Here is a 24,894-nt window from a genome sequence, read left to right as displayed (position 1 = left end):
CACACACACACACACACACACACACACACACACACACACACACACACACACACACACACACACACACACACACACACGAACACACGTCGATTCCATCATCTCCTATTTTACAACTGCCATGATACTTTTGGCACCATGGAGAGTTCCTCTGCATTACGCGTGAGGGTTATGCAGTGTCAATCGATGTTGCCTTGACCAGAAGTTCTAGAAATAGGCTACGCTGTTCCATTTAGCCATAAACAATTTTAGAATATCAAGAGGATCTTCATGCGTCCGTTTCCATGTTGTATCTGTAACACAAAACCTCCTGATGTGATTAAATATTTAAGTCGTACAAGTACCTTTGCAGTCCAATAAACGCACCTGATGACTAGATAACTTCCTACGAACCTCTTAATCATACACATACAAAATGCAATATAGTTCAATGCATAAGCACTGTAATAGACCTTACAATATCCGAACTTCAGAGGTCATTCAGACACTGACATTTGTTTCGTGGGGTTCAAACAAAAGTGTTCTCCACTTTAGTGTTTAGATCAGCATTGTTAAGAGTAATTACAAGAAGTGTAATTACAAGACATCTAGGCATTACCTGCAGCATTTTACATTTGTGTGTTAGTCAGGGGCTAAAATAGAGATATTGATCATGATAAACTAATACAATATAAAACCTTTCAATCAGTCTTGTATGTTATTATTATAGATGTTCTAAAAAAAATAATACATTCTCTGGTGCGTTGATGCGTACATGTTTTAAGTTAAATGTAAGGCAAATGTATGAAGGTATAAGGAGCAATAGGCGGTGTTTTAGCCAGGGAGTGACGTTATGAGGCAGGTCTTGGTGAAATCTACCAATGAAACGAGCCGGTTCGATTCATCTGGGGTTGATCGCTATGAACGGGTGTCGGAGGTTTACAAGGCAAAGGAGCGACCACAACAAGACGCGGCTATTGAGGGGATGCGGCATCGATACGCGGGAGCTGTCCACCAGCACCAATTCCCCGACGCAGAACAACGCAACGCTCAGAGCAATCCGGCGCTTTCTCAAAAAGGAAATTCGAGTCCAGTCGCACCCCTTTTCAGTTTGCCACCCCCTCCTCCATCGCAGAGAGAACGATCAACCACCTCCTATCATCAAAACCACCATGACCTGCCTTGCCAGAATCAGTCAGCTACGCAGGCTGTCCACGTCCGTCAGTTGCAGTACGACAAGCCCCCGTATTTGACAAGTCAGGAGATTGTTCCACGACCTGCACGCCAAGGTTGCCCATTTGAGACCAAGCTTTCGCGGCCGCAGGAGACTTCTGAAGCCTCAGTAGCGTCAACGCAGACGGAGGTGTTCCTTTTCGAGAGCCGCCACTGCAGTTTTTCTACGGAGGCGAACCATACTCATCAGCGTGAAGCCCACATATGCCCGCAGCCCTCCCCTTCTCACCTGCCGCCGCCTCTGTTTTCGCAGAATCCTAGTACGACGAAGAATTTTCAGTATAGCGCTAATTACCCGCGCGGAGACATTGCGCAACAGAAAGCGGGGGTTTTTGAGCACGGAAACCAAAAGCAATTGTTGCAGCAACAACAGCAGTGCAGCGCTACAGGGCTTCAACAAAATAACACATCCTCACACTCAGTCACACAAAACTCATGTCAAGGACAGATTAATGTGTGTGATCCGACGGTGACGAATCAGCGGTATTTTGAATCTCCGGCTCGCGACCTGCAGCAGCAACAGCCTCAATTGCGCGCTCAACGACAATTACTAGTAGGGAGCAGCCTGCCTATCAACTATTGCACCAAAGGCGCGGGAGAGCGGTGCAGAAATAACCAAGCACCGCCACTGCAACAACATTGGCAAGAGGACGTACGCGGACTGCATATCCACCCGCTCCCACAAATTCCGCAATCCAGTGGCCATGAGACTGATGAACTAGACGAGAAAGTCAGCAAACGGCAGGGGCAACAGTACCAGATACCTAAACATGAACGTCGACTGGTGAGAAACTCGTCTGACAACAGTAGCAGCAACAGCAGCCCACCATACGGATCCAGCAACCAATTGTGGCCAGAGAGTCGTTACCAAGAGGAGCGAAGGAGTCGAGCAGACAAACAAAAGGTAGGTATAGGCTACCCACTTCAACCGAATTAGGTGTGTGTTGGTATTGTAACCGTACAAACTGATTTAACTCGTAGCCACGCCTATCACATGGGCTAGCTCAACAGCCAGGGCACTTACGTGTGTATCATGATGGGGAATTAACACTCAAAGTTAATTAAGACATAAAAAACCCACTCATCTACACTCAACTAAACGTAGCTAATAATACATACGAAATGCCCATTCCCTGATAAATCTCTCTCTCTCTCTCTCTCTCTCTCTCTCTCTCTCTCTCTCTCTCTCTCTCTCTCTCTCACTCACACACACACACAGACCCTCACACCAAAATAATTCTTCCTTAAAACATTTAGAATGATTATTTTCTTATCTGTTATCCCAAATAGAGACAAGACAGTAACACCTTGGTGGGTTTTTTTACATAGTTACAGCAATAAGGCCTATTTCTGGGGCCTGGGGGGTTGTCCAGAGTTATTTTGCAATTGAGCAATTTTAATTGGCATTTCTTCTTGGTTTTTCACTATTAACGTTATTTAAGTTATCTCCATATTAAATTTGTACATGCATCCTCCTTGAAATGGCTGTTTAGTACACAGTTAAAATGGGTCGAAATAGGGACCCATTCCATTGTATTTAAATTAGAGATTGTTGTACATGTCTCAGACATAATGTTTCCTCTTTTCCAAGTGGGCACTGGCAGGTGGCAGTACCAGTATTATTGAGGACTGTGCTCAACTTGTTGATAACCTGACCATTTGTTGCCAGACCCTGCTGGAGGTTGATGTACATATGTACTGTAGGTGTTGCATTTGAACAGGTGGAAGGCTGCTCCCCTGCCATCTGACTGACAGGGAGGGTTTATGAGGCCTGCTGCAGTAGGCCAGCTCTAGGTGCTGGGGGTGGGCCACCACTACACGGCCCATATGCCATTTAATAGCCTGGGATATCAGCATGGGAATAAGCAACAGGTCAGAGGCCAAGCGTGTTGAATGCTGTTGAGTAGGTGTTGGGGTAATACTCACACTATTACGTACAGTTTTTTTAGGCAGTATATTATGTCGGCCATATTGTATGATGTCTGAGTTTACTCATTATCATAGGGACTGAGGCTAAGACTGACATGACAAACCAATTGTGATAGCGCAACACAAATGAAATGTATACCCTTACAGGATCCTGTGACACAGAGTGAAACCCAATAGCCGTGCTGTATTGTAGGCTGTGTGATAATGTGTCCAGGCGGAGTGACACTGTGATGTGAAAGGTACATTGCTGTTGCCATTGTGATTCATATGTAAGTACTCTTTAATGCGCATTGCAGGTTGAAAGAGGTTCTTTAATGGGGAACTCCGATCTCATGCTGTATGTGCCTTTCTGGGGCGATTGTTTGTTTTTCAGCTATCTGTAATACTGTGGAATAACAAGTGGATGAAATAATGCATAATATAAATGGGTTCTGTATGGGCAAAATATATGACCTACTGTATGTGCAAGAAGCCATTAATATATGGACCTGTCAAATATTCAGTGAATTCAACAGATTGTTTAAAACCTGGAGTTTACGCTCCATACGCTACTCAAACCTACAGTACAAGCACTGTTGCAGTACTGCTCTCCACGTTCATCAGCTTTTACTCCAGGAAACTACATCCTCAATGAATTTGGGGTCATTCCGTGTCAAATCAGATAAGATTGTTGCTGCACCGTCTCAGATTTTGTTCAAACTTTGTGTATATCATCAATGGGTCCTAAAACCAAGGCCTGTGAAATATTTCTGTGGAAATCATCTGTCTTCATATCTTTTTTAGACCTTGAAATTCTTTCATTTTTACAGCTTGAAAAACACATGCCATGTCTGGGCATTAATATCTTGACAAATATGTTCCCTAGCCTCCCCAAATTTTCTAGGATGGAAGATCAACTCATAATAAGCATGTGTAAACAATTTAAAGTCTGTACTAAATGTCTCTTGACTCTCGAAAGGGCCCTCAATTTTGGAAAAACGTGCATTAAATGTGATATTAAGGGTATTAAAAAACGGTTTATCTTTTTCACTTGGTATCAGTCACTATTTCCTCTTCAAATACGGCAGTTAATTAATGTTTTCCCACAATTTGAAGTCTCCACAACAAATAACCATGACAATAATTACAATAAAACAAGGCATGTTTGTATTTTGTGTCATTTTCATGTAACTGAAATGCTATGTGGGATAGGTAGTAGGATCATGAAAATCTATGTGGAAATAGAAAAGTATATGGACATGTAGTGTGTGAAGTTCTAATTTTGCATCGAAGCCCCGTTCACAGAATAAATGCATGTAGTTACAGGTGTTTTGGTAACACCAGAATAAACATTTACAATTAAAAAAAGTGAAGTTTGGCACCCCCCTCTGGCGAAACAGTAGCATTTTGCTACTTTTACAAGGCATTAACTCTGGTAGCTATTTGAATGGAATGGAAAGGCTGTATTTTACTTCTCGTATTCAAAAAGAAGCAGAAATTCCTAATACCTTGAAATTGAAAAGGATGCCAAATACACCGAATTATATACTTGAAATTATGTTTTAACCATTAATCTAAAATAGGCCTATCATTAGTTGGTGGCTTTTTTGCTATCCTTTTCAATATCAAGGTATTAGGAATTTCTGCTTCTTTTTGAATACGAGAAGTAAAATATAGCCTTTCCATTCCACTCAAATAGCTACCAGAGTTAATGCCTTGTAAAAGTAGCAAAATGCTACGGTTTTGCCAGAGGGGGGTGCCAAACTTCACTTTTTTTATTGTAAATGTTTATTCTGGTGTTACCAAAACACCTGTAACTACATGCATTTATTCTGTGAACGGGGCTTCGATGCAATATTAAAACTTTACACACTACATGTCCATATACTTTTCTATTTCCACATAGATTTTCATGATCCTACTACCTACCCCACATAGCTTTTCAGCTGCATGAAAATGACACAAAAATACAAACATGCCTTGTTTTATCCTTATTATTGTAAAATTCATTTGATTTGGAGACTTCACATTTTGGGACAACATTAACAAAGGATTATATTTCTATAGAAAAGACTCATTGATGGCAGGTGTGTCCCAATAAAAAAGTTTTGAGACCCTCAATATCACTTTTTTTTGCATGTTTTTTCAGAAACTAGGGACTTCTGTACAACCAATGAGACTGTGGTACAAACATTTAATCATTGAATCTTACTGAGAACATGCTTGTCTTCCATTCTATAAAGTTTAGTCAGGCTAGGAATGATACTTTTTAAGATATGAGTACCTTAACATGGCCTCCAAGATAAGGTCATTTAGAGAGTGTAAAAAGGCAAGGGCAAAAAGACAATGAAAACAATAGAATTGAGCAAAAATATTTTACAGATTTTAGTTATGGAACCTTAACATTGTGTAGACAAACTTTGAAGAAAATCCGAGTCGGTGCTGCAACCATTTTCCTGGATTTTGTCTGATTTGACACGGAATGACCCTTTGGCAAGAAGTGGCTTGGGCTAGAAATGCAGACTGCAGTTATATGGAAATACCACATGCTATGTTACAGGCTGTTGCACACACTCTGCACCATTGGAATTATAATTAGGTATTTTACAGGGTAATGTGTTGAATGGCTGATGTACAATTTACAGTAATGTTTCTGTAAGCTGGAACATAGAAACAATAGACTTTTCCCAAGTGAACTGGCACACTAAGTCAATTTTCCCACTAAGGAGAGCAGGCAAACTTCTCGATGGTGTCAAGCTTAAATGTCTCTGGTGAACATCTTTGATGTCTGTCTGAATGTGTGCTTTGCCCTTGTTCCGGAGCTGAGAGTAGACTCTAAACCTCTGCGTGACTCAGTGCAGTCAGCCTGACTGTCTCACCTGTGAAAACGTGCCACCCTTCTTCTAGTCATATGGAATAGTCTTCAGAAATGTGTGAGGCTCAGTTGATGAGTTTTGTTAGGAACTCCTTGATCCAGTACCAAGTCAACGTTTTTGTTTTTTTTTAGTTCTCTGTTTATATAATTTTGCAATCTGTGTCATCTACAACCCACAAAGGCTGATGTGGATGGTTTCGAGGCTGCCATAGCTGTATAGCAGAAATGAGATAGACGGGGCTGTACAGCCTGCTTTGAAACTTCTCCGAGATCAGTTGGCAGTGCAGCATGTCGGTAGGACCCAGGCTGATTTTTGGGTTGTGTGCCAGATACTTCTGGCTGTGGTTTCATCCAGGGTGTAATTTAATGCTGACATTTTTTAAATACAATTGCTATTCAATTCTAACTCTTTCAAATTATGTTTGTCCTTTGCAAATAGTGTCAAACTAAATCCTCTACAGTATTGCCATGATCTCAGCTAGCTTTGGAGTCATTATCACTCCCAGGAACTAATGTTACTATTAAGGCGATTAGATGTAGTTTGCATGTCTAATTGAGGATGTATCTCATTGGGATTATATTCCCCAAATATTGACCAGTCCCAGTGAGCCTTTCAGTCCCCAAGAATTTGCAAAGATCATTTGAAGTGGGCACGGCAAAGGCAGTGCATGTTTTTGCTCTGTGATGGCCCCTTTGAAAGCAGCATGGTGAAACCTCAGGGCCTGCACCTGCACAGTGAATCGCTTGCTTTTGATTTACCCGAGAGCTTCCTAGTAAGCGGGCCATGTATCTCCAGAGAACACAGTGTTTTAGGAGGAGACAAATGACTGCATCTTACTGAAAGGAGCTTCCCTACTCTCTAAATCTTTTTATGTTTGTTGTTTTCCCCCAAAATACACTTTTTTTATAGCTTTTTCTTGCTGAATCACATCTTAAGTGAAAAAGCATGGCCACACTACGTCACCTGAATATCATTTCATCATGAACATGGCCTGTGATCACCAAGGGCCAACAGCCTCCCTGTTTCCAATAGTAACCCCCTTTCTGATTTCATAATGAAAGGAGACTGCAGGGGCCCAGCTGCGATCAAAGGGCATTGTGGCCTTAAACCCTTTACAGCGCTTTCAAATGGCACTGTACCATTCACATTTGCATGCAATGTTCTGTGAAGCACCCCCTCAGAGGACAGCGAAACACAGATTTGAAGTATATATGAATAATCATTACAAATTCTGCTCATGCCATTCCTGGTGTATACATGCTTTAAAATCTTTAGAATAGCCTGTTTGAGGTTCTTAACCTATTTCCTATGGCAAGCTGGAAAATCAGATCTAGTAATTAGATTCCCTTTGGAGGTGTTGTTAAGTCACAACACAGCAAATGGACTCAGTACAGTGTATTGCTCTTGGGTAGACATGGACTACTTTGGTTTTGTTTGTTGATTTACATAAAGGAATGTTTTAGATGTTGGAATAATTTTGTATTTTACTATGCACAATTTAATTCTAGTTATTATTTTTGGTGTTTTAGCTCTATGAATTTATGATATAGACAAATGAGAAAACAGTGACAGTGGTCCACTCTGTTATATACAACTGTATTTGTTATGAGTCCCTGGCTGATATCTTTTTAAAAATAAATGTCAAGGGCAAGTACTATCAATTAACCTTTACTGTAATTTTGGATGAACCCTGAGGTAATTGAATTTTGGCTAGACATACTGGATCTTGAAATCTTCTGAAGGCTTGCCAGCAGAACAGCTGGTAGAATAGCATTGCATACTGAGGTGTTTACTAAGATGTCCAAACCCCTGCTATTCGATACATGTTGAGCTTCAGGAGGGAGGGGGTAGATGGCGGGAAACATAGACCTACCTATGTAAGAGTAGGTTTGTGTACCATAGCCTTCATTAATCCTTAACCTTTAGATGCATTCTTATAAAACGAGACAGTGTCAGATTATCTTTCAATGGCTTTACAAGTTTCCACTGTCTTGCAACTTACAAGAAGAGAAAGAGGAGCAGGAAGGGGTTCTTTTGGATAGTTTGTTGCTATTGTAAGGGGGTCTCAAATGTTGAAGCTCTTGAATGAACTGTTAATCAACTTACAGTAACTGCTATTGAGTATCAGCATACCCTTGGTGAATCTCTGTGAGCATCTTTGACCACTGTTCACCATTGACACTATCACACTTATGTTGTGCACTTTGGTATTAGTAAGACTTTCGCAGGGCAAGGATAACCCACCTGAGGATAAGGTACTAGGAATGCGTTGTTGCCATGTTGTCTAGTAAAAAAAGGGTCAAATAAAATCAATCAATCAATCAATCAGTCAGGGTGTGCTACTCAGACCACTGATGTCTCGGCAGCGTTCTAATCCAGCAGCCTCTGACCTGCTCCCCTCTGTCTTCTCCTGTGAACAGGTCAATGCTGAGAGACCGAAGCTGAGCCATGCTGGATCCAAGCCCTCAGTCTCCGCGAGCAGCCACTCGTTGCCTCAGATAGCCATGAACAGCTGCAAGTTCAATGGGGGCGTGGTGAGACCACTGGGCAGCCTGGCGTCGTCACGACGCAACCTGGCGGAACACGACTCGGAGACCCAGCCGCTGCAGACGCTGCACAGCTCTGGCCTGGAGGTGGTGGTCTCCAAGGGCAATGGCGAGGACCGCAGCAAGGCGTCCAACGAGAGCCTGGTCAGAGAGGGCGGCGGGAACGCGCCGCAAAAGAAAAACAAGGACATTGGCTACAAGCTTGGCCACCGCAGGGCCCTGTTTGAGAAGCGCAAGCGGCTCAGTGACTACGCCTTGATATTTGGCATGTTTGGGATTGTTGTCATGGTCACAGAGACTGAACTATCTTGGGGGGTTTATACTAAGGTAAGTGCTGAACAATTATTTAAAACATTTCCCGTAAATAGGAAAGTATCTAAGGTGTTCTGAGGGTAATACGTGGCAATATACATTTTCTAAATGTACATTTTATGTTATCCAACTTACAGATTACCATTATTGCTCATAAAATCTATATTTCCACCACATACGGTATATATTGCAATTATGTATAGAAATAGTGTGGGTGAGATACACACTGACACCTGTCAGTCTGCGATACATCATGTACATGAAATAACCTTGCACACGTGCCATCATTCTCTGTGAACACATGCATACAGTATTACAGACAAGAGCTTTGAGTGTAATGGAGCTAATATGCTTTGTGTTTGAGTCTTAATTAGCTCTGGGCTGATGAGTTGAACATCCAGCAGGGTCTCTCAGACTGGCACTGCAGCACAGCGCATAAGGGAGACGCCACAAGCATCATTTGACCTTTCAGTGGTTTGGGGCTGACAAATGTAACATGGCATCTGCTGGCGGGTCAGACTGGTAGCTCGTAGCAAAACCCGATTCACACTCTGAGTTTTTTATATCAATTTCATTTTCTTCCCACTTGACATTGGCAGATTGTTATGAAAGGGTGTGTTTCTATAACAGAGAGACAGTGAGAGTTATGAGAGAGACAGTGCCTGTTACCCTGGCTCGATAGTAATGGTATTTTGCATGTTCTCAGACCCTTGGGTAGGATATACATTTTTTAAAAAGGAGCTTTGGGATGGCAGTCTTCAGACTAATGACAGGTGAATTAATTAGTTTATTCAATGTTATGTCACAAGGGAGTCGCAAAACAATTTCCCACATAATTGTGTCCTGAAAGGCACAGGGGACCAGAGGTGAGGTGTGGGCAGATCAGGGGAGCAGTCTAGTTTCATTGTTAAAAATAAGTCCCCTAATTGGTAGGCTTTCTGGTAATGACAAAAGAGAGTCTTTGCATTTATTGAGATGCCAAAAGCACCATTTGAATTTTCAAAAGATAATTTCCCCCAATATATTTCCAATATATATTTAGGAAAATACATTTGCCTGATGTTTCTATCCAAAATATTTTGACCGGCTGTATTGATGATTGATTTTGGGCATTACTTTTTTGCAAAGCCAGTATGGCCCCCTTTGCTTAAAGCAAACTAACTAAAAAAAAAGCATTAGGAGAAGAGACAGGACACCTTCAGCACGGCCACTCAGGATTCAACAAATAATCACAAGATCATCATTCAGATACTACAAACCAAAACGTGTTTTTTTCCAACCAAGTCATCAAATCTAATTTGTAAATGATTTTCTCTGTCCACTTCTTATCTGCTAACATCTATGCTAAAACGGAGCAGGCTTATTCCTTGTGACAGCGATAGTTAAATAAGGGGCATCCATTAAAAGATGCACTACTTGAAAGTGCTGTAGAAAAGGTTCTGATTTATTCACACAACCAGTTAGTATTAGTAAGAGGAATACCAGCACTGCATTGTACCAGTGTCATTTTACTGGTGAAATTAAGTGAAATCACAATTGATTACAATGCCTAAATAAACACATCTTTGTTAAACTGACAACAATATACATTCTTCCCTTTTAGTTTGAATATCAATGGATGTGTAACTGAGTATAATAGATAGATAGGGATCCTACAAGAGAAATCACTTTGTGTTTTTACGCTCACTTTTTTGTTTGCTTCCCTAGTGCTATGGGCTCACTGCAACCACTAAACATTTGCAGTAAACTGTTTCAAAGTGCAATACTAAGTCAATACTAACTAATGCATAATATTAACTGGCCGTAAGGACTAAAAGCTAATCCATAAAACAACATCTAAAACTCAAAGCGGGGCCGTGGAGTCTGGCGAACAGCCTCTCACTCAGCTCGCTCCTGCCATGATGTATGGGCCACACACAGCTGTGCAGCAGCAGCATATAAACCATCCAATTCATCACCTCCCCCAGCAGCCGTGATGTATTCCCGCTCATGGAGAGCAGTGTGCACCGGTGGGGGGGGGGGCAGCGATAGTGGCGGGGAGGGGGGTAAATGTTTGCAAGCCACGAGCAGACTCCACATTTTACAGTTCACTCCTCATTGTACACGGCCATATTTCAACCGGCCATTTGACTGAGCCTGGACACTTTCCAGGGAATCGCCGCCGCAGAGAGGCCATGATTCTGTCTCGTGTTCTGTCCATACATACAGTCCATTACAGATATATCTGTGGAGTAATGGCCATTAGATTTTCATTATATATGGCGTTCGTCTAATAAAGTGCCACCGAGGGTTAGTGTGGCAAGGCGGAGTGGCTCTCTGCATCAGGGAACAGCCCCCCTCGGGGCAAGCCATCACTGACGCAGATGCTTTAGACAGCATGCCTTAATGGAGGGAAATTATTGTATGTAATTTAACGACCACCTATGTAGCATGACGTACATATATGTACCCGCAACATCCATTTTAATTAGTGAGGTATGAAGCACCGTAAATTAATGATGTCATCTTTTTGTTTGAGGCTCTTATCTTGTTCTTATTTTGTGTGTTTGTATCTCTCTCTGCAGGAATCCTCATATTCATTTGCACTGAAATGCCTTATCAGCCTCTCCACTGTTATTTTGCTTGGTCTTATTATAATGTACCATGCCCGGGAAATCCAGGTGAGACCAAAAGGCCGAAGGACACTGGGGATACTCTGTCCTTGAAATATGTTGCTCACAGTAATACTTTTATGATGTGTGGAATGAAATATAAATGGAGTACAAGTTTTATGTCATAGTGCTACTTCTAAATTTATGTGAATAAAAAAAAAAATATGATATGGTGAAAACTGAGGTGAACTTTTGCCTTAAAATTATTCCATTTACCCCCCCACCCTACACACACACACACACACCCTTCTCTGTCGTACTCTCAGCTCTTCATGGTGGACAACGGTGCGGACGACTGGCGGATCGCCATGACGTACGAGCGCATCTTCTTCATCGTGCTGGAGCTGCTGGTGTGCGCCATCCACCCCATCCCGGGCCAGTACGTGTTCACGTGGACGGCGCGCCTGGCCTTCACCTACGTGCCCTCGGTGGCGGACGCCGACGTGGACATCATCCTGTCCATCCCCATGTTCCTGCGCCTCTACCTGATCGGCCGCGTCATGCTGCTGCACAGCAAGCTGTTCACGGACGCCTCGTCGCGCAGCATCGGCGCGCTCAACAAGATCAACTTCAACACGCGCTTCGTCATGAAGACGCTCATGACCATCTGCCCCGGCACCGTGCTGCTGGTCTTCAGCATCTCCTCCTGGATCATCGCCGCCTGGACCGTGCGCGTCTGCGAGAGGTACAGTGCCCGACGTGCTCTTCCCGCCCTCCGCCGTTGATCTGACTGGCTACCATTGCCATGACCACCACCACCACCACGCACACAGAACCGCCAACCTCTCCTCCATCTCTCCACCCTTCTTCTCTCCTCCTCTCGGCTCTCTCGTTCACCCACTCCCCTCCACCTCCACCTCCACCCCTCATGCACTCATTTCTGCCCCTTCAGGAACATGAAAAGCTACCGCCTCCAGAAGGGGAAGGGAAGGGGGTGGTGCTGGTGGTGGTGGTGGGGTGGGTGGATGGTTGTAGTCGTGTCTCATCCAGCCGTTGATTGCATTAAAAAAAAAAGACAAGTCCTCTCCTGTGTTGTATGCTGTATTAGCAGTCTATCAATAATTCATGAGTGTCTAACTGTTTGTTTGCTGAATGGTTTGTTTTGGTAATGCTGAACAGCCCCAAGGATGCCCATCTCTCCATTATGTTTCATCTCAAGGGGCACGGTGCAGATTCTAAACTGATCTCTGCTCAGCCAGCAGAGGCGTCGAAGAGCAGCGCTCATTTAAATCATCTTTTTGCGTTGTTTAAACCAGAGGTCACCTGTAAAAGATTTCGCATCATGTGACTCACCTGAAATAGATTCATTTCAGCTGTCATGGACAGACACGGGTGTGTGTAGGTGAAGTATGAAATGGTGAATCTCCTTTCTTTTTTTTTCTCGTCAATTTTGAAGTATGTCTTGAATTTTTCTTATCCTACTTTGCCTTTCTGCGCTTACTTTTTCCATCCTCCCACCCAGCTACCAGTCACTACTTCACCTTACCACTTAGCAGTCTTCACCATGCGTCACCAGAGGCCAGAGAGATGCCTGTTTTCTAGCCACTCCATAGTTGAGGTGTCACAGGATATGACCTCCATGCACTACCCCCCCCCCCTTCCCTACCCTGCCCCCTGGTGCCATCTGCAGAAGTGCACGCTAAATGGCCAGCCTGCTTTCATTTAAAAAAATGTGTGTGAAACAAAGTAAAGTGTGAGTATATGTGTGTGTGTGTGTGTGTGTGTGTGTGTGTGTGTGTGTGTGTGTGTGTATATATGTGTATGTGTCTGTATGTGTGTGTGTGTGTGTGTATGTATCTGTGTGTGAGAGAGAGAGAAAGAAAGAGAGAGTGAGAGAGAGAGAGAGAGTGTGTGTGTGTGTACACATATGCGGATTTGTGTACAACAAGTGTGTGTGTGTGTGTGTGTGTGTGTGTGTGTGTGTGTGTGTGTGTGTGTGTGCGTGTGGGTGGGTGTGTGTGTTGGTGTGTGTTTAATTCACTGTTGTACTTTCTATTTCCCCTCTATGCTGCTCCATAGGGATACCATGTGAGTCCTCGCTCTCTAGCCGTGGAAAAAAACCTACCATTGTTCATTGAGCTGGTGCCACTGATACTCTCAAAGTTGGAGGGGGTGGGCGTGGGATCCCAGAAATCGCAAAAGAAAGACAGATAAACTTAAAACGAAACCATGTGCAAATGTGGCACCATCCTCAAAAAAAAGGGACATACTACACGGAAAATGTATTTACGCTCTTGGTCACTTGCGATGTAGGGAAACCTATCATTTGAGCAGCACTGTAGTAAATCAAGTGTCTCGTTGTCGACGGCTCTCTGACATAAAGGACGAGGCGGGAGCTCGTGCTAAAATGGAGCAGCTCCTTCAAATCACCTTCACAAACAGGCCGCAGGGTATCTTGCTATTATTGTTGTTCCTAAACCAATTATTAGAGACAAGTCATGTGTTCACACCTCAGAGACCTATTTGAAGAATAAGATGTTAATCAAAAGCTTCATGGTTTTGGTATAGTTTTGTCGTAACTGCTTTTAACATCACTACACTCTCACTACATTCTCATAATGTAAAATGTGTGGCAGATCCATGTCTCTGTCAGAATTATATCAACATATTTCTACATTTCACACACACACACACACACACACACACACACACACACAGATACACACACACACATACACTCACACACACACACACACACACACACAAACACAAACGCACACACACATGCACACACACACACACACATTCACATAGATATGAATATATTATATGGTTCATGCCATTTCATTGTGTGAGCGAATGGTGAGGGTGATGCTGTCCATTTTAGAACAAACTCTCAGGCAGACTGAAAAGGACTGCAGTGAACAGTGTTATGTAAAGGCTCTCCTTTCTCCATTCTGTGCTTCATACATGGTTTGAAAATAGGCTGGGTGCTCACCTGTGGTAAACAATGAAACAGCATGATGGTCTTCATGTTTACTTTTTGCACATACTGTAATTATAAAGAGGCGTTACTCTAAGTGCTGCAGAGCTGGGGGGGGGGGGGTCATACTTGCCACTGCTCTCTGTATATACTGTACGTACGTGTGTGTGTGTAAACACACAGGCCAGCCTCAGAACAGAACGAGGTGAGACTGGACCAGCATGGAGTCCGTTTGGAATGCATCTAGAGGGTGGGAAAATGGAGACGCTTTGTTTAGGGGTCTGGCAGAGACACCGTATGTCCCAAATGGCTGTGCTAGTAGTGTCCATCACCTCTCACCTCATTAGCTGACAGGCGCTAATATGGGCCTGTGACTACTGGATATATGCCACCACGCAGCGTTTTCCTCTTGTCTGTTGTCTTGTCCCTTGATATCGTCTTCACACTTTCTCTCTTACACATTTGACAGAAGGCACAAATGCTACAGTATCAGACATCTGGTGGACATGTACGGCTAGATTTTCTCTGATTTTGGATAGCCTACATTGCTGCGGACAGTGGGAGAACATGTGTGTATTTGTAATTTGGTCTTACATAATCAATTGATGGATAATAACGAATGGCTGTCTTATTGCTTTAACAGCAACACCCATGAACGAGACACATAGACTGTAGTAGTCCAATTGTAGTAGTCATTTGGTGATCGTAATGAGAGGAGGTACATCATCTTTGATGGTACCCTATGAAGTCTGCAAGAGGCCGAGCTAACAACTAACAAGCTAACAACTCTCTACCTCATCCACTTACTTCCTGGTTTCAGTCGCTCACCAAAGAGTTAACCAATGAACAGCAGCCCATCAGCATGGTCCACTTGAAATGTCACAGCTTGTCTGTCATCCAGGTGTGTCATCAATAAATGTCCATGAATTTGTCGTGTGAGTGTGCGTATGTGTGAGTGTTTGCTTGTGGGTGTCTCTGTATGGTGAGCTGATATGTGTGTTTGTGTGTGTAGGTGTGTGAATGTTGTGAGAATCTCTGGATCCTAAAATACACTTGAGTATTGGTATATGATGGTAAATATAGAATCATAGGCTAAAATTCTTTACTCTTTAAGTGCCAACAAGCTTTAGCCATGGTGACGTGACTAACTGATAGAAGGTGATGCAAACTCCCTATGGGAGAGGATGTTTAGAAACAGTTGCAGTTGTGTGCCTTGCCCTAAACCATGCTAATCAGGGAAAGGCAGAATTTCATGGCAGTCAGAATTTCACATGATTGCATCTGCAAGTCATCTGCTGGGCCTCTGAACTGATCTATCATCCCATATAAACATGAGAGGGAGTGATCTTTAAAAACCAGCCTACCTCCTACTTTCACTTGTATATGGTTCAGGTATGTGGTTATCAGGTGATCTACATAGTGTCATGAACACCTGACCTAGCTAGTGAGGTGTAGCCTAAGTAAGGGGCACACTAGTCCACACTTCAGCTTTTTCTGTTGTGCTTTCTCCTCTATCGCTTCCCTTGCCGCGTCTTATCTCTTATCGGTTTCTCTAATATTCTGCATTTGCCCAAAACATGTATCTTCTTTCACTATAGCTAACGAATCACACGTGGTTCTCAGGGAAATTCCGTAAAGTGGACCGTCTTTGCTTACAATTCTGATCTAAGTTGAAGGTGGTGCCAGCTCTTCTCCATTTTATGCCAGAACTGCATACAGTATATTGAGAGCTTTGAATGTTGACCCCGTGACCTTACCCCTCAGCACTACGATGAGGCCATGAGCTAGTTAGTTAGTTAGTAACCCCTTCAGTGCTACGATGAGGCCATGAGTTAGTTAGTTAGTTAGTTAGTAACCCCTTCAGTGAAAGTTAGCTGCCAGTGGATCTTTCAAATGGATGAAAAGAGTAGACTGTAATTGATTTGTCAGTTTTTTTAGTTAATGCCTGTACTCAGTTTCAGTTTGAACAAATCTGACCATTTTCGACAAGTAAAGGACAGGCCCTCATGTTTTGCTCATGAGCAGGCGTCCTGTAACGGCTACAGTCCCATGTCAGCGGCAGTGTACAGCGCGTCCCTTCTGACGTCATGTGCCACATTCATGATCTAGGCTAGAACATGACATCGCAGGGAGAATCAACCAGTGTTTTTTCTCCCACAGTGTCATAGACACTAATGTTGGCATACAATATGTAAACAGAAGACGAGTGACAGAGAAAGTTGGAGTGTACTGAACTATTGTAATCAAACTGTTAGACTTTAATGGCAGGAACTCAAGGAAGCAAAGTTACAACCTGTCCAGCAGTCAACCACAGACAGAGAGCCATAGCTGTGTAGCTCTGAGATCTGACACCAGCTTCAAAAGAGATCAGTCCCATATGGCACATGTGTTTGACATTATTTGTGATTTTGTATTTTGCAACACAGTTTCACTATTGGAACATCATACATGTTGTACAGACTCCAGACCTGTAGCTCTGCTGGTTAAAGTGCTGTAGTTATTTCCTGCACAGCCCCGAGCAAAACAAAAGGTTCTGAAGCTTCAGCACTCAACTGTTTTTTCTCTGTCTGAGTTATTTTACCATCACAGTGTAGGGACTTAACAGGTGAAGGCTCACTGCCAATATTTGTGTTCATTGGGCTTCCATTTTGACAGTGTCTAAGATGGCTTCCATTAACACCTTCTAGGCCTGCCCATTTTCCCCATGGCTCTCAATATACTGGACTCTATTTCAGCATGCAGGGTGTGGAGATCTTTTTTTAAAATGCCTGCATGGTATCGGCTGCTTCGTTCGCATGTTCAAACTGGGCTTTTTTTTTCCAATCACTGTCTGATTTGGATAGGGGGACACTGTCTGGTACCTATAATGCTTCGTTCGCATGTTCAATCTGGGCTTTTTTTCCCCAATCACTGTCTGGTCTTGATAGGGAAACGGAGGATGCTCTCACTCTCCCAGAGCATGTTTGCAGTGTCAGGCTGGGACAGAAATAGATAGGTCCAGCTAATGGCATGATATATCATGTGTGGGGAGTGAACTGTCTAGGAGGAACAGTCCAAGGAGGCTTCTTTTTAGAGACCCATTTTAAAATTCCAATCGAATGCCAACCATCTGCTCCAGGTGTTCTTAGCACCATTTCACACCTAATTAAATCCAAATTTGTGGCCAATGCCAATTTACATGGCGGGTCACTAGCGGTCAGACTGGTCATTGGCAGTCCTCTAGTATGTTAAATTGCTTGTGCCGCACTCAAAGAGCAACTTAGTTTGCTTTTAAAATATGCTCGCACACCACACAATGAGACCTGTTATTTGCCTCATTTCAGGGTGCACTCATTTTGTGTTTAACGGTCCGTAGCGAACCCTTATACCCTCGTCTCCTCTTGGACAGATTATTGATCTCAGTGCGTCAGTGCACCGGTGAGGTGGAGGTGAAAAGGTTGAAATGGGTTGTAGGTCTCCATCTTGGGCCTGTCCTCACTAGGCACAATGAATGACTGAAGAAATACGTAGATAATTGAATGTTGCCAGAAGATGTCCTATTTCTCAGGTCTTCTGTACGGTTGCTTGCCATTTCTGATGCTCAACAAAGTGATGTTGTTCGAGCCTTTGTTGGGTTGTGTGTGACACCATTTGTTTGGGAATGCTTTTGTATCATCAGCACAGTTCATCCTATGCTTTATGTCAGTCACTGTGGATGCTTGAAGGTTTTCACCCCAAATGAAACAAATGCTCTTTTCTAGATCTTGTGTCTGTTAAAACAGTCAAACATAAGCTTGCTGCACATTGATGAAAATCAAATAGTTAATGGTTTGCCTTTTTTGTAATATATAGTCTCAAGGGTCTCAACCCTGCTAACACTGACAACAAAATGTATTTTCTTTTGTTGCTTTTCCCTGTTGTGTTCATTGCACCCGTAGAAAGTGTAGTTTCTACATAGATTCTACATAGATGCTCCTGCAAAATGTGTTATCACATTTTCGTTTTTTGAATTTTGGTGATGGCTTTACTATGGCCTTCTTCGTCCCTGACTACCTCTTCCAGTATTCTGCTTCTCACACCAATGTTGTCCTCTGTCTGTCCTGTCACTGTACCAGGTACCACGACAAACAGGAAGTGACCAGTAACTTCCTGGGGGCGATGTGGCTAATCTCTATAACTTTCCTCTCTATTGGCTATGGAGACATGGTTCCACACACGTACTGTGGCAAGGGCGTGTGTCTGCTGACAGGAATCATGGTATGTCTCCCTTTGCCAGAAATCAGGAGTAATGAACAAAAAAAATCACTGTTTTATCACCAGAAAATATAACGTGAAATATTGTGTATGGTATGCATGTATACACATTAGTGTATATGCATAGCCTAAAATGACAGAAGTCTTTAAAAAAATATATATTCCTCTTTATGTACACATTCATAAAACATTTTCTTGATAACACAAAAGACAACATATTTTTTCGACAGGGAGCTGGTTGCACTGCACTAGTGGTTGCTGTGGTAGCCAGGAAATTGGAACTCACCAAGGCTGAGAAACATGTCCACAACTTCATGATGGATACACAGCTCTGTAAACGAGTAAGCAATCTAAAACACACACTATGTCTGCTGTCATTGTTTTAATAGTAATTAGGGTTACCGGTAAGTTATCTGTCAAAGAATTAGTTGACTATCACTCACCTGTAAAGTTCTAGATTTCTCTCTGGATTTCTCAATTAAGTAATTGTGTCAGTGACACATCACTGCACTTGAGGTGTTTGACCATGATTTGTGTCATTCTTTTCAGTGCCCTCCCCCCCATATTCTACAATGAGGTATTGACATGTCATATTCGATCTCTCCCTCAAGGTTAAGAACACAGCTGCCAATGTACTCAGGGAAACATGGCTCATCTACAAACACACAAAGTTAGTCAAGAAGATTGATCACGCCAAAGTGCGCAAACACCAGCGCAAGTTTCTACAGGCCATCCATCAGTGAGTATGATACCACAAAATAAAGACCACTTCGTCTGTAGCTGAAAATGGAGATCATGAAGGTGCTAATGATGACAGGGATAGCGTCTTAAACAGTATCATCTTAGGGTGATGTAACAAGAGAACAGCAATTCACTATGGGCACAATGAGGGATGTTAAACATAATTACATAATGGATTGACCTTGTCTACTTGCCTACCCATTTTTAAACAAATTATGCTCCTGTGGTAACCCCGGAATCATCAAGTTTTGTCGTCGGGGTGGTGATTTAAAGCTGATGCACAGCTCATCTACTCCTGTGTGATGTGACGGTCGTGTTCTTTCCTCTCCCTTTCCTTAACCCTTGCCCCTCGTGCTTACTGTGACAAGTGTAACGGTTCTCCGGCTGTTGTTGTGTACTGAATGTTGTGGGGTTCTAAACTTGAACTGTGTTCTTGTTCTGTCTCTGTTTCGCTCTATCACTGCAGAGCTCAGAAGTAAGTTGTTGTCCTTGGTGTTTGCCCTTACTCTCTCCCTCACATTCTCCCTTTTCTGTGTGTATCACATGCATGAGGTTTGAATAGGGGGGCCCATTTTGATTTCTGAAACACTCATGTTTTTTAATGAATTGAAGTTTTCCATTGCTCTGCACCACTTAATCACGGACATTTTCAGGCTTTAGGTTTTCTGCGCTCATACATGTGCCATTTGATCAGTGAGGTTGCCACTGTCTCCATATTAACTTGCACTCATAGCGGTGCTCTTCTTTGTTGGTGTCATGCTAAGGCAACTCAAGAACAATCATACATGCGTCTTTTAAGGGCCAGATGCAAGCTGATATGGAGGATTTTGTTTGCTTCAGAAAGAATACTGGCCCTGTCCTGCATTAAGACACACTGTAAGCTTCTGCTTTTGCACTAACATGTCACTTAGGAAAGATTCATTCCCAAATTGTGCTCTCTAGAGAGCACAGCTGAAGTCCTATAGTGCTGAGAGGAAAGGGCAGGAGAGGGGGGCAGACATTCTTTCATTCTCACGCCGTAACGCAGTACCTCTTTACCTCACAGATATTTACCCTGTTTTACGTAGGAGTTAAAGAACACACTTGTTGCCATTCCTGCAAGTCTTCCCTTCGGTCTCATGTATGCCAGCACCATGACAGTCTGCCGGTTCATGTACCATCCTCCATGAATGAGGCCCTGTGACATCCTTTTTTTTGGTTTTCTTTTGGTGAATGGTTGGTCCACTGCAGGAATCCAACCGAATTCCTTTAGCATTTCTGAATGTTAAGCTGACAGATGAGTGGACTCTATACGGTGTGCACTGCATGTGACAGAATGGCCGAGGGGACTGTGAATGCTTGCATGCAGGTCAGACTCTCACACCCACTGCCCCTCCTAGAGTCCTCCTAACAGTACCGTGTTGCTCTTTCCTGGTGACTCCCCACCACCCCCCCCTCCTCCCCCCTGCACCCAAATCTGCCCCCCACTCACCCCCACCCTCCCTCAGGCTTCGCAGTGTGAAGATGGAGCAGAGGAAGCTCAATGACCAGGCCAACACCCTGGTGGACCTGGCTAAGGTAAACATACATTTTGCCATGTGCTGGAAGGTTGATTTTTATGAGGATGTGGTTCTAACACCAAAACTCAGACTCTCTTTAGAGCTGTGGCTTTCTGACTTTCATATATGAGAACATCTTATCTCTCTCAGCCGACTCTCTCTCTCTGTTTGTGTGTGTGTGTGTGTGTGTGTGTGTGTGTGTGCGTGCTTGCGTGTGTGTGTGTGTGTGTGTGTGTGCGTGCGTGCGTGCGTGCGTGTGTGCTTGAGTGCTATTTTTAGTGCTCTGATGTATTGGCTCTGCGTGCCCTGCTCTGATGTCCACTCTCTCCCTCCACAGACCCAAAACGTGATGTACGACCTGGTGTCGGAGCTGCAGGAGCGCAGCGAGGAGCTGGACAAGCGCATCGGCACGCTGGAGGACAAGCTGGACTCGGTGACGGGCACCCTCCAGGCCCTGCCCTGTCTCATCTCGCAAGCCATAACCCAGCAGCAGCAGGACCTCCTGGACGGCTTTATGCACCGCTATCGGCCCGGCTCGCTGGGCTCCGAGCGCTCGTGGACCCCCTCGCGGCGCCGGCGGTCACCCTCCACGGTGCCGCACACCTCCTCTGACAGTGGCTAGCTGACCACCGGGACGGGCGCCGCCGGCACCCACGCCGGCACACAGGTGGACAGGTGGACAGGTGGACATTACCGCTGCAGCAGCTCTAGCACAGACGCTCTTTTTTGCAAGCAGGCAGCTGGCGACGACTGAGAACCGACCTGAGAGACCTAACCCAATCATTAAAAAAAAATAGTAGATTTATGGTTTATGTTTTGGCCATTGTATGGCTGTTCAAGTTAGCTTTTTTGTAAAGAGAGAGAATGAAATGGCAGGTGGAGGGAGAGGTACATGCCATTACTATTGCATAGGATATTTTACACAAAAATGCCAAGTTTAAGGATTCTGTTCCCTTGTTCTTTTAAAGGGAAAATGGGGATGCGACTAACTTTTTTTAGTTATATATTGGCATGTTACTTTTTAGTGCCTGAATGTACAAATTGTGGAGGGTTGTTAATTTACACATTTTGGAGCGGGTTTTTTGTACACTGTTGATACGAGCATTGCATTCCTTTTTCAGATACATTCCTCTTCAGAGAACGCTGTCTTAATATGATGTTTACCATTACCTCCATTATGCAGTTTACTCTATGTTTCAAATATTTTCTATGTTTACTAACGGAAAGGCAAGAAAGTGAGACCAACAGAAAAATAGAGTGAATGGCAGATATGAACAAGGAAGAAAAGAATAGGAAAGAAAGAAAGAAAGAAGGAAAGAAGGAAAGAAAGAAAGACAAATATACAAAGGTAAGTGGAGAAAGGAAGGAAGGCCATACAAATGTAAAGTAAATTATCATCCAATTTAACCTGAAACCTCATTGTCACAAATCAGAGCTTCCACAGGTCTTTGCATTCTGGCAAGGCTGCTTATTTTAGGCTATGGGAGTGCTCTTGGCTATGGTAGGCACAGAAAAACCTAGCCCCAATGCATGTATCAGTGCATCCTTGTGGTGAATGGCTACTTGATGGTTTTGGGGATATGTTGTGTTAATTATATTGGTTGTTTCTTTTTGCTTTTATACCAGGATGTTTTTATAAGTTTAAGATTTGCAGATATCCTGATTAGAGGTGCAATACTGTGAGACCTAGCGATGCACCCTGATGATGACATCACTGGCTTTGTAAGAGACAATGGATGCGTGCTAGCTACAAAGATCACATTGCTGAATGCTTCTGCAAAAGGATACACAAGAGGTCTGTGAAGGACACTGCCCTCTTCTCTGTCCCTCGTTTTGATATTGATTGCTTTAAATGTGGAGGTACTCTGTTTAACTTTTCAGGGTTTAACTTTTTCGATAACTCATGGTTTTTAGTTCATTCATCTTAGGGCAATATTTAATCTTTTTTTCATTTTATTTTTTAAAAAGCCTTGATAACATCTATTGCTCATGTTTGCTGCTTTTGCAGATTAACACAAAGTTAGCTATGGAGAATGAATTACAGGGACAGTGTCAGTACAGTTATTTTAGCATTTTTTATGGCATTCACAGGGTAAGAGGTCTCATGGCAATGTCCACAAATTTACCCCAGCCTTGGGTGTACATCAAAGCATTAATTTTAAGTTTCCATAAAAAAAGCCACTATCAGTTTCAGTAGACTTATGTCAGATTATGCATATATGCATACAGTACACCAAAACAGAACTATACTTCAACAACATTGGAAAGCACACGTGCCAATATGCACAAATTCCTACAAATCTTAAATGTAATTTTCAGCTTTAAAGACATTTGAAGATATCCTCATGCAGGCTCCCCTCATTAGGCCCTGGTACACTCTATGAATTGCATTTACTCCTCTGGTTTGTCTTCAAACCCCTGTTCTTCCCCTCTTGTTAATAACATGAATAGCAAGCACACTTGGGAAAGGATGTGGGAATCTCGGATCAATCAAACGGCACACAATCAAGTGCCGTGTAGGGCAGCGTGCTCACGCCATTTGCACCAAACCCCCACGTTTCCACTCTAGTGTCTTAGTTTTACAGTCACCGATTCCAGTATGGTGACCCAAATGTAAGTAGTACAAGGCCCATCCGAGGGGACCCTCAGAAGACAATGAGTAATTTCACAAGTGATCCAGAGTGAGTGGATAGAGAGATCCGAGTGGCTGGCGTGAGGCAAACTCTATTTTTATCTGTAGAGTGACCATCTTTGTGACCTTCCTATAAATGAAATAGATTCTGTAGAGGAAATGGTTTTGTATGTCCCCAGGGTAAATGTACATAGCCACATGGGTGCTTGTGGTGGGGTCTCATGTCTTAAGTCCTGTGATTTTTGTACGTGCAGGAAGAGGTTGCCCGAGAGGCTCTGCCATAACGGCACTGACGTGTTTCAAAGAAATACATATTAAGTCACTAGATGTAATGACAGTGGAACAGTGAATAAATCAAACCTCTTTTGAAATGTTCTTCTAGCGGGCGGTAAAGACTGGCACTATGTTTACAGTATAGGTCTCAGTAACATGGGAAAGATTCCACTCCAACTTCCTTATTCTACGCCCTAGTGGTTGACTGAGTTGTAGGTATTTGTCGTTCTGCAGTCTGTATAAAGATGAGAGGACTGTGTGAGCAACTACAAAATTCAATTTCAAAAAAACATACTCTGATTAAACTAAGCAAGCAGAAAAAGCTCAGTCCCATTAGGTGAAAGTAATCCATTTTATACTAAGGGATATTGAAACAGAGCCATGCTTCATATCGAGTGTTTCTGGAAGTATGTATTTGCCCTCTGTGAGGGCTTTTAAGAGTACACACGGGGGAGATCTTGAAAGCTTTACCGTATCTTTTTGTTTCTTTTGCATCGTACCTTCCTGCCGTACAGGCTTCTATCAGAAAAGCCTTCGAACAAAACACCAGTCAATGATCAGTGGGTTACGATACCAAGACAAGCATTTCTCTAAAGAACAAGATGATTACTGATCAAGTCAACAAGATACAGCAGAGATGTTTTGTAAAATTAGTCTACTTCTCCGTGCTGGCATTAGATTGTATTCCAACTGGACATGATTAATAAAAAAAAAAAAAATCGGACGTTGTATTACCATAGTTTTGTGTACACTGCCACATTGCTCATATGTAGTTGCACTGGAATAAATGATCTTGAGTAGATAAATTTGTAAAGGCACGATCTCGATGTGTTTTGTTTACCCCTCATCTCTCTCTCTGTTTCTCTCTGAGTGTGTTTGCTTGTTTGTGTTAATTTCTTCCAATTGTACACACACACAAATGTTTCTCTGACCATACTGTACGTGACTTAAAAACAATCTATATTAGTGTTGACAGTCATTGTTTGACATCGTTCTGTAGGAAAGAATGAAGACTCCACATTTGGTAATATTGACTAATATGAGATCTTTCA

At 43.0% G+C, this 24,894-nt stretch overlaps 1 protein-coding gene across 2 annotated transcripts; it reads left to right on the top strand.

The window, feature by feature from the left end:
* The first annotated feature begins 1,823 nt into the window (after positions 1-1,823).
* kcnn1a (potassium intermediate/small conductance calcium-activated channel, subfamily N, member 1a) lies at positions 1,824-24,634 on the top strand. 2 transcript variants are annotated; one of them, XR_009936799.1, is made up of 10 exons: positions 2,005-2,113; positions 8,414-8,866; positions 11,416-11,511; positions 11,769-12,187; positions 18,520-18,661; positions 18,889-18,999; positions 19,270-19,397; positions 20,887-20,956; positions 21,275-22,285; positions 22,578-24,634. XR_009936799.1 is itself a non-coding variant. In XM_062525235.1 (9 exons), exons 2-9 carry the CDS (start codon positions 8,498-8,500, stop codon positions 21,557-21,559), a joined length of 1,620 nt encoding a protein of 539 aa, XP_062381219.1. In that variant the 5' UTR covers positions 1,824-2,113; positions 8,414-8,497; the 3' UTR covers positions 21,560-24,634. The 2 variants fall into 2 exon arrangements, 1 of the variants encoding a protein (XP_062381219.1); XM_062525235.1 differs by having other exon boundaries at positions 1,824-2,113; positions 21,275-24,634.
* Positions 24,635-24,894: the final 260 nt, after the last annotated feature.

The sequence above is a fragment of the Sardina pilchardus genome, chromosome 2 (genome assembly GCF_963854185.1).
Source record: "Sardina pilchardus chromosome 2, fSarPil1.1, whole genome shotgun sequence".
Classification (NCBI taxonomy): Eukaryota; Metazoa; Chordata; class Actinopteri; order Clupeiformes; family Clupeidae; genus Sardina; species Sardina pilchardus.
The sequence above is the reverse complement of the archived record's forward strand: the minus strand, read 5'-3'. Positions and strand labels throughout refer to the sequence as shown.